The 16,454-nt window shown below is 49.4% G+C and overlaps 1 protein-coding gene across 3 annotated transcripts in view; it reads right to left on the bottom strand.

The window, feature by feature from the left end:
* The window catches only part of CNKSR1 (connector enhancer of kinase suppressor of Ras 1), a 149,244-nt gene that overhangs the window by 17,214 nt on the left and 115,576 nt on the right, over nucleotides 1-16,454 (bottom strand). For all 3 annotated transcript variants that reach the window (XM_073564015.1, XM_073564016.1, XM_073564017.1), the window contains 3 exons: nucleotides 12,508-12,587; nucleotides 12,330-12,401; nucleotides 9,179-9,252 (listed from right to left, as the gene is read on the bottom strand). In XM_073564015.1, coding sequence (XP_073420116.1) covers nucleotides 9,179-9,252; nucleotides 12,330-12,401; nucleotides 12,508-12,587 — 226 coding nt within the window. The remainder of the gene's footprint in view (nucleotides 1-9,178; nucleotides 9,253-12,329; nucleotides 12,402-12,507; nucleotides 12,588-16,454) is intronic.

The following is a 16,454-nucleotide window of genomic DNA, read 5'->3' as shown; positions in this document are numbered from 1 at the left end:
AACTGTAACAAACCGACAAACATAAGAACAGGAGTTGTAGAACATGGGAGGGTGCTGTGTCCCCCAATCAAGGCTCCGAGAAACAGATTTTACGGTAAGCAACCCAAAAAATCCTGTTTTCTCGTTCGCCTTATTGGGGGACACAGAGACCATGGGACGTCCCAAAGCAGTCCCTGGGGTGGGAAACAAACTTCCATCAGGCCAGTGGACTCGCCACCGCAGCCTGCAGAATCCTTCTACCTAGGCTGGCGTCCGCCGAAGCGTAGGTGTGGACCCTGTAGAATTTCACAAAGGTGTGAACCGATGACCACGTTGCAGCCTTGCAAAGCTGCAGCGCGGAAGCTCTGTGGCGCACCGCCCAGGAGGCACCCACCGCCCGGGTAGAGTGCGCTCTGATCCCTGGAGGGGCCACTCGATGCTTGACCCGGTATGCCTCCAAAATTGCCGATCTGATCCAGCGTGCAATAGTGGCCTTTGAGGCTGGGAGATGAACAGAGAGTCTGACTTCCGCAAGGAAGTCGTCCGGGCTAGATAGACTCTCAATGCCCTGACTAGGTCCAGCTTGTTCAAAGACCGCTCCAGAGGGTGAGCTGGGCTCGGGCAGAAGGATGGCAGAACAATGTCCTCATTGAGGTGAAACGAAGATACCACCTTCGGAAGAAAAGAGGGCAGAGGCCGCAGAACTACCTTGTCCTGATGAAGGACCAAAAAGGAGAGCGGCAAGAAAGTACCGCTAATTCCGACACGCGCCGGATGGAGGTAATGGCCACCAGAAAGGCCACTTTCCAAGAAAGGAGAGAAAGAGAAACGTCCCTGAGAGGTTCAAAAGGAGGACCCTGCGGAACCTGAAGAACCAAATTAAGATCCCAAGGATCCACGGGAGCTCGGTACGGAGGAACCGTGTGAGCCACACCCTGGAGGAAGGTTTTGACCTGGGGCCGGGAGGCCAGCGTTTTCTGAAATAAAATGGACAGTGCCGAAACTTGACCCTTCAAGGAACTGAGAGCAAGCCCCGCATCCAGCCCTGCCTGAAGAAACGCCAGAATAGAAGGGAGCGAAAAAACCAAGGGCGCGATGTCATTGGCCTCACACCAGGAGAAATAGGCTTTCCAAGTACGGTAATAGATCTTCGAAGAAGAAGGCTTTCTGGCGCGGATCATGGTATGAATTACCCGATCAGAGAATCCTGCCCGTCTCAAAACCTCGGTCTCAACAGCCACGCCGTTAAATTGAGCGACCGAGAATTGGGGTGGCAAATTGGGCCTTGAGACAGCAGATCTGCCCGTCGGGAAGCTTCCAGGGGCGTCCGCGAGAAGGTTGACAATGTCTGCGAATCAAGACCTTCTGGGCCAATTCGGGGCGATGAGGATGACTGGAATCCTCTCTGCTTTGATTTTCTTCAACAACTTGGGAAGAAGAGGCAGAGGAGGGAACAGGTAGGGGAGCACGAACTGTGACCAAGGCCTGTTGAGGCGAGATGCCATGAGGTGTACATCCGGGGTTCCCCACCGACGGCAGAGCAGATGAAACACCTCCGGATGTAGGGACCATTCCCCTGCCGGGAGACCCTCGCGGCTGAGGAAATCGGCGGCCCAGTTGTCCACGCCGGGAATGTGAACCGCGGAAATCGTTGGAACAAAGGTCTCTGCCCATTGAAGAATTCTGGACACTTCCGCCAGGGCTGAGACACTCCGTGTCCCCCCTTGGCGGTTGATATACGCCACCGCTGTGGCATTGTCTGTCTGAATCCTGACAGGCAGGCCCTTGAGGCGCTTTTCCCAGTGGACGAGAGCTAGATGGATCTCTAGGACATTGATCTACAGAGCTGATTCCTGAGTCGACCATCGACCCTGAACAGTGTGATTGCGGAACACTGCACCCCAGCCGATGAGGCTGGCGTCCGTAGTGACAATCTGCCAGAGAACGTGAAGAAAAGACCGCCCCAAGAGAATGAGGGGAGACGTCAACCACCAGTTGAGAGACCGCCTGATCCAGCAGGAAAGGCGAACTGGACGATCCAGAGACAGAGCCGACCTGTTCCACCTGGACAAAATGGCCTGCTGGAGTGGCCTGGCGTGAAATTGGGCAAAGGGAACTGCCTCTATCGCCGCCACAATCTTCCCCAGGACCCTCATGGCTGTCCTGAGGGATGGAAATCGTGTGATCTGTAATGATCGCACGCCCTGCTGCAGGGAAAGAATCTTGTCTTGTGGGAGAAATACCCTTGACCGACGAGTGTCGAACAGAAGGCCCAGAAACACAAGGCGTTGAGTAGGGACCAGACAGGACTTTTCCCGGTTGACGATCCACCCAAAACTGGACAGGGAGTCTAGAACGATCGCCACACTTAGGCGGGCCTGTTGAAAGGAGGGGGCCTTGATCAGGATATCGTCGAGGTACGGAAAAAGAACGAGACCTCTGATCCTCAACAAGGCCATCAACGCCGCCATAATCTTCGTGAAGACTCTGGGAGCGGTGGCGAGCCCGAAAGGAAGCGCGACGAACTGGTAATGTTCGTGAAGAATCGCAAACCGCAGGAACTTCTGATGTCCGGGAAATATGGGCACATGTAGATTAGACATCCAAGATGTCTATGGAACCCATGAATTCCTGCTCCTCCATGGAAGCAATTACCGAGCGAACTGACTCCATCCGGAAGTGGCGAAGGCGAACTCTCTTGTTGAGTAACTTGAGATCCAAGATGGGTCGAACTGTCCCGTCCTTTTTCGGCACCACAAACAGGTTTGAATAAAACCCTGTGAAGCGTTACGATTCGGGAACGGGCACAATCACTCCGGAACTGAGAAGAGAGGCGATGGCCGAACCGAACCCCGGGACCAAGGCCGGATCCCTCGGCGGACGGGATTGTAAGAAACGATCCCGTGGAAGAGAAATGAACTCTATTTTGTATCCTGTTGATACAACCTCTCTGACCCAAGCGTCCTCTACTGATGCGAGCCAGACGTCGCTGAAGAAGAGAAGTCGACCTCCCAATTGGAAGGGACCCACGGGAGACCGATGGTAGTCATGCGGACGTAGACAGTCCAGATCTAGATCTGGACGGTCTTCCCTGGGAAGAGTGGGACCGCCAGGACGGAGTGGGCCTGAAGGAAACCTTCTTTCTTTCCTGACGTGCCTGTGACCTTTGCTGGTTGGAAGGGTTTTCCGCCGTATTGAAACGGCGGAAAGTCCGAAAGGGACGAAACTGACGCCTTGGAGGAGGTCTGCGAGGCTTGGAGGGGAGAAGAGAACTCGTACCTCCGGTAGCGTCCTTAATAATCTGATCCAATTGTGATCCGAAGAGACGCACTCCCTGAAAAGGCAGATTGGTCAGAGACTTTTTAGAGGACAAGTCCGCCTGCCAGGCCTTGAGCCAAATTGTACGTCGGATTGCCACGATGTTACTTGACGCCTGAACTGCGCAAGATGCGGCATCCAAGGAGGCAGAAAGCAGATAATCCCCCGCATGGGAAATCTGATTGGCGAGATCGGCCAAATGCTCTGGTCGTGCCTTATCCAGAATGCCCTGCCGAAGGTCATCTGCCCAAGTGGATATGGCCTTTGCTGCCCAAGAAGAAACAAAGACTGGACATACCGCTGCTGATGCCGCTTCGAAGGCAGATTTTGCTAGAGATTCTATGATCCTATCATTAGAATCTTTTAGCGACGCCACACCTGACAGCGGAAGGACCGTATTATTAGAAAGTCTGGACACGGGAGGGTCCACCGAGGGAGAAGCGGCCCAGTTGTCCGTGAGCTCTTTAGCAAACGGGTACAGCACGCCAAGACGCTTTCCTCTTTGAAAGCGTCTGGTCGGATCTTCTCTCTCCTTTGTAAAAATCTTTCCAAACTCAGAATGGAAGGGAAACACCCTGGATGGTGTTTCCGCCCGTCTGGACGAAACCTCCTGATCTGAGGATTTCGCAGGGGCGTCAGCGATGTCAAAGGTATGGTGAATCGCGGCAATGAGGTTTTGCACCGTAACCTTCATGTTCGCATCCTGGTCCGAATCCAGCTTCCGATTCCGAAAGCGCTTCGCCTGACTCGGGGGAGGAGGCCCGAGAGGGAGACTGCTGGGGACTATGGGGTGAGGTAGGATGAGGGGAGGACTCCGCCTGGAGGTCCTGCCTGGGCCTCTTGCGACTGCCGCTGACTGGCTCAGATGGGACGTCCTGAGACGTGCTGGGTCCCGCCGAAGCTCCCAAGGGCAACTTGTCCAGAGCGGCTACTAGGGACTGAGACACCTTGATGAGGTCTGCCACTGACTGTGATTGAGAGGAGGCCCAACCCGGCATGGGGGGGCTCACTCGCCCCTGGGGCTATGGATGGCTCCTGAGCGGCGTCGGGCTGGACGCAGAGCGGGTACGATCAGACTTAGCGTTGGACATAGTGAAAAGAGAGGCAGTGCGGGCCGGTTGGGGGACAGAAGGCAGAGAAGGGTGTCAGTCTGCAGGTGCAGAGCTACTCACGGTCCGGTGTCCCCAAAGGCGACGCTCTCTGATCTGGCTGCAGGATGAGGCCAGGCCAATCCGGCTGAAAAAAAAAAAAAAATGGCCCAGCGACCGAAATCCGGCAGGGAATGAGGTCCGGCTGGCAGGCTGAGAAGATGGCGACCACCAGGAAAAGGGCGCGCTGCCAGAGGGAGAAGAAGGGCGGAGCTCGCCGCAGAGATCCCCTTAGCACCGCCCGCTGTCCAATAGCAGGCTGGTGTGAGGCAAGGGGGCTGGGAAGGCCTAGGACGGGCGGGAGAGAAGCCCGCTTAGAAGAAAGGGGCAGGGGGCGTGGCCGCGACGCAGCGGTAGGCCCGAGATGAAGCCGGGGCCTAAATTAATAGCGCCGGCCGCCTGTCAGCAGGGGGTCGGCGCGGAAGACGCGCCGCAACACCGGGCCGCGTCCCTGCTTCCCACAGCCCGACCCCTGTATACCCCTGCCGGGATGAAGAAAAAACAGGGGGGGGGGGGGGCGCAGAACAAGGCCCGAAAGGCCTTCATGGATGCGGCGACCGTGGGGAGAAGCGGGCGCGCAGGCCCTACCGTGGTCCCCTGGCGACCGCCTTAGGATGAAAACGCCGGGGGACCGCTAGACCGCATACTCACCCAGGCCGGGGGCCACAATAAAGGTACCTGAGAATCCCACGCTGTCTGTCGTCTTTATGGAATCCACGCTTCGTCCAACCGTCAGGCTCTGGTAGGCGAGATGGTGGGAGGCGGGGGGCAAGGACCGTCCGTATAGCTGGCACGCACATGTGCGAGGCTCCTGGTCCTGCCGCGGAGACCTATGAGGATACGGGGTGGCAGTACACGCCGTACTCATAGTCTCTTTGTGGGAGTACGGATGTGACTGTTCACTCCGTATCCCTCCGAAACCTGTAAAGGAACGACGCACGACGAGGTAGATATGGGTCTAATAAAAGACCCGTGTCCACCTCCTACTGACACTAAGCTAAACTGAGGAACTTCCTGCAGGTCGGTGGGGTGTACACTGCGGAGGAGGAGCTAACCTTTTTTGGTGCATAGTGTCAGCCTCCTAGTGGCAGCAGCATACACCCATGGTCTCTGTGTCCCCCAATAAGGCGAACTAGAAACATGTTTTTAGTAATTCCATTGGAGTTACAAAAAAAAAAATAAATAAAAAAAGGAAACATCCACATCTCACAGCCAAACCAGATCTCCCACTTTGCACTGATGAGGGGCAGTACCCCGAAACACAGTGTCTGCAAATGGAGATTCTGGCTTGGCTTTTATCCTAAGTCATGTAACAAGGCTCGTTAAAGGGTCAACATTGACTTTCAGGATTGCTACCTCCAATAGGTGGCACTAGAGTTCTAGTCCTCTTCCTCCCTGAAGAGACAATTTGCATAATTAGCATATTTCCCAGAGGAGCATTGCGGCTTTAAGTCTCCTCACCTCGACATGCTTAGCATGTCATTCTCCGCAAGGAGAAATGATACTTCTTGGATATAGGTCAGACGCCTCTCTCACAGCCAAACCAGATCTCCCACTTTGCACTGATGAGGGGCAGTACCCCGAAACACAGTGTCTGCAAATGGAGATTCTGGCTTAGCTTTTATCCTAAGTCATGTAACTAGGCTCGTTAAAGGGTCAACATTGACTTTTAGGATTGTTACCTCCAATAGGTGGCACTAGAGTTCTAGTCCTCTTCCTCTCTGAAGAGACAATTTGCATAATTATGATCTGTTGGTTGACATTTAGGACTACATTTTGGAAACCCTGGCATAGAGGATGGTGTTGAGTGCAAGGCATATCTATTGTTACCTTGCTTTTTTTTTCCGTTCGCATTTAACTATTAGAGAAAAGGCAAGGAACTATAGAAATACCTTGTAAATAACCACATACTCCATTACGTGTTTGTGGAAGAAACACATTACTGATGGTGAAAATAAATATACTTCCCAAATACCCTGACCTTGCATCACTATCACACCGGGGCAGGTGAATTGATTTTGAACCTGCAGCTTTGCTATAACTCTCCATATATTTTGCAGAAGAGTGTAGTGATGCTGCAGTTTAATCTGTATTGTAATGGCCATTTGTGATAAGTATTCAGCATGACACAAGGCCTGGGTATTTTACCTGACAGTTGTATTATCTCCACCATCGCTGTTAATTGAACACACTGTAGACATTATAAAGGTAATAATACAAATTGTGTGTGTATGTCACCTACTCAGGAGTATTAGTGAATTCATGATGCACAAAACACAGCATCATAAATTCACTGATACACCTGGCTACTTGCTAATGGTATTGGGAGTGTAAAAACAGAGAATGCACTCAGTACAGGTATCAAAACAGTTTTTTTTATTAACATACCAACAACATGCAATAAAATAATTTTACACCATTTGCTCTTGCCATTCCACCCGTCCTACATCGGAGTTGAAGTAGGCCGCAAATTGGTCCCTCATTTGGCCAACTTCGACGGATAACCTGAGAGGGTGCTGTGTAAATTCAGGCAATGGATTAGGGGCAACATCATCAAGATCTAAGTTCGGGTGCGCTCGAGAAATTACAAAATTATGTAGAACACAGGCCGTGCCACCTCATCCACTGTTTCCAGTTTCAGATTAATAGCTGTGCCAAGAATGCGCCATCTAGATACAAGTATACCAAATGCACACTCTACTGTTCTCCTGGCCCTGATGAGTCTGTAATTATAAATTCTTTTGTGGAGGTCCAAGTCCCGGCTGGAGTAGGGTTTGAGCAGGTTTTGGCACATCTGGAACGCTTCATCACCTACCATTACAAATGGCTGTGGCGGACCTTCGGTGTTGGGAAGAGGCCGTGGCATGGGGAAATTGAAGTTGTTGCCATACAACCTCCTGCCCATGTCAGAGTTCTTAAAAGCCTGGGAGTCATTCCCACGGCCAAATGCCCCAATGTCCACTGCAATAAACATACAGTCTGCATCCGCAATGGCCATCCGGATGTGTTTCCCATCCACCGCTCCCAACCAGTTAGGGAAATTGCAGACAGTCCAGAATCTTTCGGCGATTTCCAACCACTTTTCTGCGGTTGACATGGGCATGAATTCGGGACAGAACATTCCACAAAGCCCGGCAGGTGTCCGCAACAATTCCAGACAACGTGGAGATTCCAATCCGGTACTGGAAGTGCAGTGACGAGAGGCTCTCTCCAGTAGCCAGGAATCTGTGACACAAAGAAAAAATTAAATTAAAAAAAAAATTAATATTTGTGTATCACACGTTAAATTACAAAAAATATCTACAGCCTTTTGTTCAATACATGCCATAAAAAAAATTACCGCAGCCTTTTGTTAACTACATGGCAGAACTATAATTCTGCCAGATTTACAGTACATGTCACAACAAAGAAAATTAGGCAGGCATTGGTTTTGCAAAACTACATACCGAAATGTGACCAGGAGTCGTTCCTCAGGAGTAATCGCACGCCGGAGCTTCGTGTCCTGTCTCCGGATGACTTCTTTTACCCGACCAAGCAAATAGTTAAAGGTTTCTTGGGTCATCTGGGTATAATCCGTAAATTTCTCCGGGTTTGCCTGGAGCTCGCTGTAGAGGGTGTGGTACACTCCACGGCTCTCCCGGAGTTCAATAATGGGATGTATCCACAAACGCCGCTGCTGCCGTCTTCGCTGCCTCTCTCTCTCCCTCTGTTCATGGCAAGCAACGGCATGAGCCTGAGCCATCCTCATGTCCAGATCCAAGTCAAAGTCAAAGCTCTTCCAGCACAGATCCATGTTCTCAAGTCAAATGCAAGCAAATGTGAAGAATTCAGCTGTAAACAGGGGCTATTTAAAGAACTTCAATAAGACACGCCCACTGCTGTCCCATTGGTGGAGTGTTGCAAAAATTTTTCAAGGATTTTTTCTCCAGTTTATTGCGCATAAAAAATTGCAAACGCATGAAAAACGCTTACAAACACATAAAAACGCTGCGATTTTTTGTAGTTATGCGCACAATAATTCTACAAAAAAAGCAGCGTATACAAGCGTTTGCATGCGCTTTTGACATGCGTTTAATGTGTGCTCCAAACGCAGCGCAAAAAAACGCTAGTGTGAAACTAGCGTAACAGCTGCGATACATGCAAAGTGGAGACAAACACCCGTGATACTCTATGCATAACCGAGCACTCCGATGCAAACTCTACTAGCAAGCACTTGCAATCAACACTAGTTGTCATAGTTTTTTTTGTTTTTCTTTTTCTTTAAACTGAGAAGAAAAAAAAACGTACTCCCAGCCTCAGCAACAAGCCCAAATCCAAGCCCCAACCCCAACAATAAGGCCCCAACCCTACAGACCCCAGCCCTAACTGTAACCACAAAGAATGAAGTAAATACAAGTTTAAAAAAAAAAAAAAAAAAAAAAAAAAACATGGGGGAAATGTATATCATGACAGAAGAGAGTGAATTGATGAATAGCAGGCAAACGTGATCGGGGACTGGAAAATCTGTTCCTGATCGTGTTCTCCTGGATCTCCCACACCCCCGGTAGCTGAAACCCCAGAGATTTTTGGACTCTGGGGGGGCGCTATATCCTTATTCCCAATCGTCGTTTTAAAACAGCAATGAAGAAATAAAGAGCATTAGCGGTCGTTAAGGGGTTATCCAAGTTTTTGTAATATTGCACTTCCCCCATCAATTGTACACAACTACGTATTTTAATGTCAGAAATAAATACCTTCCTCTCGCGAATGGTTTGAACTTTGTGGAGCTTTATACTTCTGCAGTGTTTTTAAGAGAGAAGTTAACCACCTGAAAATGAGATAAAAGGAAAACCATGAAGAAAGATACTAGGAAATTAACTTGTGATTAACGCACTTTTAAAAGCCCTTACACAGTTTACAAATTGAATTAAAAGGGGATTTCCAGACTTGAAAGTTTTCACTTCTCCATAGTGGGTTTATGAGAAGCATTTATGCTGCACTTGTGTCATGGTGGCAAGTTATGATCTGTAGAACAGTATTCAGCCCTGCTCACGTTTTTCCTCCACGTCTAACATGTATGTCGAAAAAGCCAACATATAATGCTTAATGTGTTATCATTCTATAATCAGAGGTTTAAAAAAAAAAAAAAAAAAAAATCCTTTTAACCATCGTCTTGTTCATTGTTGTAGTAGTAAAGCTCCCCTAAAACATATGGAATAGCAAAGTAGACTGTTATTTAATTCCAATGTATCCTTTAAAAGCCTGTGTGTTTAGCAGTTGCCATGATATCCGGTAGGAAACAAATGCCATAGCATAATATGTGGCATACATCACAGTCCACTGTCTCAAAACGCCAGTGAAGTCACTGCCTGCATTTGGACAGTATCACTGATGGAGCTTCTTGTGTAACCAATGAAGATACAATTTTTCTTATTTGTTTTTTCTTTTAAATAATTAACATTGCATTGTCTGCAGTGAAACTTTTTTTTAACTGGTAAACTACTTACTGTATTTTTCGGACTATTAGACGCACATTTTCTTCCAAAAATGTGGACGAAAATGGGGGTTGTGCGCATCACCCCTACTCTGCAACTCTACCACAATATATCAGACTCTCACCTACCATCGAAACCTTCAAAAAGAGCCTGAAGACCCACCTCTTCCGACAAGCCTACAACCTGCAGTAACCACCGATCGACCAACTCTACCCTCGCCTACTGTATTATCACCCATCCCTTGTAGATTGTGAGCCCTCGCGGGCAGGGTCCCCTCTCCTCCTGTACCAGTTATGATTTGTATTGTTTAAGATTATTGTACTTGTTTTTATGTATACCCCTCCTTACCTGTAAAGCGCCATGGAATAAATGGCGCTATAACAATAAATAATAATAATAATAGTCCGGATGTACCTGCTCTGGCTGAAGATGGGGAGGCGGGGGGAGCAGCAGCGGCGGAGCAGCAAGTCACAGGAGCTGAAGGCTGCGGCTTACTCTGTGCCCGCTGCTAAAAAGCAATGAATTTTCACTGCATTCCACGTCCATGGCAACGGAGAGTATTAAATATTCGTTTCTCTTTAATAGCGGACACACTGTTACCTGCAGCAGCCCGCTCCTGCAGCTACCGGGCGTTAGTGTGTGCCGTTACTCAAGGCAATTAATATTCACTGCTCGGCACGCCCACCAGGGTGGCGATGTGGGGGGGCCCACGCCCACCGGGATGGCGATGTGGGTGGCGATGTGGGGGGTCACGCCCACCAGGATGGCGATGTGGGGGGTCACGCCCACCAGGATGGCGATGTGGGGGGGCCACGCCCACCAGGATGGCGATGTGGGGGGGCCACGCCCACCAGGATGGCGATGTGGGGGGGTCACGCCCACCAGGATGGCGATGTGGGGGGGTCACGCCCATCAGGATGGCGATGTGGGGGGGTCACGCCCACCAGGATGGCGATGTGGGGGGGTCACGCCCACCAGGATGGCGATGTGGGGGGGTCACGCCCACCAGGATGGCGATGTGGGGGGGTCACGCCCACCAGGATGGCGATGTGGGGGGGTCACGCCCACCAGGATGGCGATGTGGGGGGGTCACGCCCACCAGGATGGCGATGTGGGGGGGTCACGCCCACCAGGATGGCGATGTGGGGGGGTCACGCCCACCAGGATGGCGATGTGGGGGGGTCACGCCCACCAGGATGGCGATGTGGGGGGGGTCACGCCCACCAGGATGGCGATGTGGGGGGGTCACGCCCACCAGGATGGCGATGTGGGGGGGTCACGCCCACCAGGATGGCGATGTGGGGTACAGAACTGAAATTCTGAAATTCCACCAGGAAGGCGATGTGGGGGGGCCACGCCCACCAGGAAGGCGATGTGGGGGGCCACGCCCACCAGGAAGGCGATGTGGGGGGGCCACGCCCACCAGGATGGCGATGTGGGGGGCCACGCCCACCAGGATGGCGATGTGGGGGGGTCACGCCCACCAGGATGGCGATGTGGGGGGGTCACGCCCACCAGGATGGCGATGTGGGGGGGGGTCACGCCCACCAGGATGGCGATGTGGGGGGGGGTCACGCCCACCAGGATGGCGATGTGGGGGGGGTCACGCCCACCAGGATGGCGATGTGGGGGGGGTCACGCCCACCAGGATGGCGATGTGGGGGGGGTCACGCCCACCAGGATGGCGATGTGGGGGGGGTCACGCCCACCAGGATGGCGATGTGGGGGGGGTCACGCCCACCAGGATGGCGATGTGGGGGGGGGTCACGCCCACCAGGATGGCGATGTGGGGGGGGTCACGCCCACCAGGATGGCAATGTGGGGGGGTCACGCCCACCAGGATGGCAATGTGGGGGGGTCACGCCCACCAGGATGGCAATGTGGGGTACAGAACTGAAATTCTACCAGGATGGCGATGTGGGGGGCCACGCCCACCAGGATGGCGATGTGGGGGGCTATGCCCACCAGGATGGCGATGTGGGGGGCCACGCTTACAAGGATGGTGATGTGGGGGGTCACGCCCACCAGGATGGCGATGTGGGGTACAGAACTGAAATTTTTTGCTTTATTTTTTTTTTCTAATTTCCTCCTCTAAAATCTTGGAGCATCTTATTGTCCATTCTGTCTTATAGTCTGAAAAATATGGTAGGTGGTGTGATCACAGCTTGACATAAAAAGGGCAACAACCGTAAATTCCCTTACACACAGGGAGGTGAACATTACCTCCCAAGACAAAACAATTATTTGCTAAATTGAAGTATTTAGGAAATTATTTTTACTTATAATGCCTTTCCTTTTTATAATGTCAAAGAACCCCCTTTTAAAGGTATGATTTTCATAGTTAATACCAAGCTCACAGAAAATAGCTTTAAAAACCAGGAATTTACAAGATATTGGTTGATGCACTCACATTTCCATGTCAGTCAGCTTGTCTGCAGCAAATACAAATTGCTTGTAAGTTGGGTGGGAGAGCTGAAATTCACTGGAAGAAAAAAAAAAAAAAAAAAAAAAAAATGAAAAGAAACCCCACTAAATTGGCTTTTAGCTATATTTTAATGATGGCTTTCTTAAATTACTTTAATACTTACTACTTTTTTTTGGATTTTGACTCTGGAGGTTTTTCCAAACTATATACAGAAATATTTAGTAATCCCACAGCCTTTTCCTCCTAGAAGATAAAGACACCAAATAAAAACCGTTTATGTTTATACAAACAGATTTCTTTAACCCCTTCCACCTTCCTGACAAGGTTAGATTTTTCGATACTTGGGTATCACTATACATGGCAATACGGTGGTCTGGAACGCCCCTGCATTTCTCAGTGAGTGAGACTTTTTCATGACACATTGTACTTTGTGTCTGTGGTAAAACTGTATCACTATAATTTCCATATATTTTACATTTATTAAAAAAAATATATATCAATTTGTCATTGCAAATAATAGGTGATAAGTTGCGGAGGCAGACCCCCCACTGATCTTCTATCGATGACCTATTCCATAGATAGGTCATCAATATGGTGTGACCAGACATTAAGCATAAGCAGTCCCCGAGTTGGAGGTGAGAAAGGATTTCTTAGAACAGGAACTAGGGCACTATCCCACCTCAGTTATTGGACTGGTCTTGCATGGCTGGGAGTCAGACTATTTTCTATGAGATCACCTAACATGGGAATAAATTGCCAGATTCATCAAGCTGTTTTTGGCAAAACTCTGGCATAAAACTTGAAACATCAACATTTTTGCGCATCTTAGATAAGCAAAAATTATGACTTTTTGAATTCTTACAAAGTGTCAGTCAGTCATGAATTTCTAGGACAGTCAGGTTACACCGTGTTGAGCAGCGTTTTCTGAATTTCAGGCTCAGTCTTTGCATGGAGTTTTGATCGGTCATGGCTTCGGTATGATCTTGGCAAATGAGAGGAGTTGGAGGATGGTGTCAGGTTTGATAACTCCTCTGTGCAGGTTGTGCTTCACTCTCAGCAGCCAGGGTGTTGTCAGGCAATGGCGTAAAGGAATCAGAAATAGGTTGAGATGGCATCTGTTGCAGTGAAGAGGCCTTGGGTGCATTTTCTGGGCGGACTTTACCCATATAGAAGACCACATTTATTTTATTATTGTATTAGGCAATCCTTGCATGTGTTGCGGATGTCGAACAGTCATGAGACATGCAGCCGCAGGGACTCAAACGTACACACGTGCATCCTCGGATAACACCTTATCTGAGCACGTTCCCTCATCACTAATACTTACCAGTCTCTGCTTCTGTGAATCCACAATCACCATGATTCACTATTACATCAATTTGTGGGAACAAACCTCTTCACCATAGCTTAATTAATTTTTTAGTGTTTATTTTAATATGTTAACACTTAACTGTTTTTAGTAGAATTATAATATACTAGCTGAAGAGCCCGGCGCTGCCCGGGCATAGTAACTAACTACGGTTAGTTATAACAAAATATATTATAATATATATTGTGGTGTAGTGACCACTGTGTCCGCTAGGGGGCGTTGTGTGGGTGTCCCAGGACGGACGGATAGCCATGTCCAGAGTGGTAACAGGGGCAGGGTGCAAAAGGATCGTTATGTATCCCAAGGTGGGTGGCCTTGGGATGAAGGCTTGATTATGTGCTGATCAGCAGAGCTGATCTTTTGTTTCAATGTGTTAGGGACAAGCCTTCAGGTGATTGATGAGACGGGTGGGATCAAACACCTACAAACCCACCTAGGGGCGGGTGTCTAGAACGCCATAGTAAAGTATGTGTGTATGAATGCTTGAAGGACCTGTGATGAGGTCATAGCCATGTGATCCGGTGGGCGTGGCTACGGACCATATAAGGTGGCCAAGATAGGTCACATGAGTGAATGCATGGACCCGGTTGGTCCGTATGGAAAGTCTCGTCTGGCTGACGTGGCTGCCTTCCTGACAGTACGTGGCGAGGCTGTGTATAATGGTTGCATATGTAGAGTTCCCAGGGAGAGGGAATGAACGTCTGCCCGGAGAAGCAGCCATGACGTAACTCGAACAGGGGGATATAACTGTGAGGCTAGAGAGCCTGATTGCTGGACATATGAACTTTGTTGCTGTTTGAGGGTTTATGCTGCATAATAAACCGAATGGACTGAGTTATGTTGAGAAACCCGTGCCGGACCTGATTTATCGGCTGCCTAGCGAGTATCCCTTATCTGAACAACAAGTGATACCTTACTTATATATATATAATTTTTTTTTTCTTTCTATCTATCAGTGTATAGCCCCGCCCACTCTGCATGGCCACATTCATTATAATATCCCACATCGTCAGACAGAGCTACCGGACTACTACCCCTAGTATCCCACATCTTCCCGTCAGCCAGAGCCACCGGACTACTACCCCTAATATCCCACATCATCCCATCAGCCAGGGCCCCCAGACTACTACCCTTAATATCCCACATCATCCCGTCAGAGCCACCAGACTACTACCCCTAATATTCCACATCATTCCGTCAGAGCCACCGGACTACTACCCCTAATATCCCACATCATCTCATCACAGCGGCCAGACTACTACCCCTAATATCCCACATTATCCCGTCAGCCAGAGCCACTGGACTACTACCCCTAATATCCCACATCATCCCGTCAGCAAGAGCCATCAGACTACTACACCTATTATCCCACATCAGCCATAGCCACCGGACTACTTTCCCTAATATCCCATATGATCCCATCAGCCTGGGGTCAGAACCAGAGCGTTGAGTGGATTTGCCTTGATTTCCATACCAAATATCCCTTTAATAGAAGCCTGGGATGAGAATCAGAGCGCTGAGGGATTTACCCTAACTTCCATACCGGAGATCCCTTTATGAGAGGCCTGGAGTCAGTACCAAAGCGCAGAGTGGATTTGCCCTCACTTCCATACCGGGGATCCCTTTAAGATGGGCCTGGGGTCAGAACGAGAGTGCTGAGTGGAATTGCCCTAACTTCCATACCAATGATCCCTTTAATAGAATCCTGGGGTCAGAACCACAGCGCTGAGTGGAACGGTCCTAACTTCCATACCGATGATCCCTTGTGAGAGAGCCTGGGGTCAGTACCAGTGCATTTGATTGCAATTGCCCTGACTTCCATACTGGGGATCCCTGTGAGAGTCTGGGGTCAGAACCAGTATGCTGAGTGGAATTGCCCTAACTTCCATACCGGGGATCCCTTTAAGAGAGGCCTGGGGTCAGAACCAAAGCGCTGGATGGATTTGCCCTGACTTCCATACCAATGATCCCTTTAATAGAAGCCTGGGGTCAGAATCAGAGCGCTGAGGGATTTGCCCTATCTTCCATACTTGAGATCCCTTTAAGAGAAGCCTGGGGTCAGTACCAAAGCGCAGAGTGGTTTTGCCCTCACTTCCATACCAGAGATCCCTTTAAGAGGGTAGATGTGCCTATGGGATGGAGGATGTGTGATGGGTATATGGGCACAGGAGAGGGTGATTCATTTCTGTCATGTGCTCTCTGCTCCTTTCTGGGGGCAGACAATGGCTGGGAGCTTATGTTTCCGGGGATGCTAGATTTCTCCCACCATGTCAGTGTCTACTGAGGTGTTGAGTGGGAAAACTGTTGCTCATAGCAACCAATCACAGCTCAGCTTCTTTTAACCCCTTTACTCCCAAGGGTGGTTTGCATGTTAATGCCTGGGCCAATTTTTACAATTCTGACCACTGTCCTTTATGAGGTAATAATTCTGGAACGCTTCCATGGATCCCGGTGATTCTGACATTGTTTTCTCGTGACATATTGTACGTCATGTTAGTAGTAAAATTTCATTGATATAACTTGCGTTTATTTGTGAAAAAAAAAACAGAAATTTGGCAAAAATTTTGAAAATTTCGCAATTTTCCAACTTTGAATTTTTCTGCTCTTAAATCACAGAGATATGGCACTCAAAAAACATAAGTAACAATTCCCACGTTTACTTTATATCAGCACAATTTGAGAACCAAAATTTTTTTTTGTTAGGAAGTTATAAGGGTTAAAAGTTGACCAGCGATTTCTCA

Source organism: Dendrobates tinctorius, unplaced genomic scaffold (genome assembly GCF_039654945.1).
Source record: "Dendrobates tinctorius isolate UK_male_01 unplaced genomic scaffold, ASM3965494v1 ptg000422l, whole genome shotgun sequence".
In the NCBI taxonomy this organism is placed as follows: domain Eukaryota; kingdom Metazoa; phylum Chordata; class Amphibia; order Anura; family Dendrobatidae; genus Dendrobates; species Dendrobates tinctorius.
Note: the sequence above shows the minus strand (reverse complement) of the source record. Positions and strands in the feature narration are given on the sequence as shown.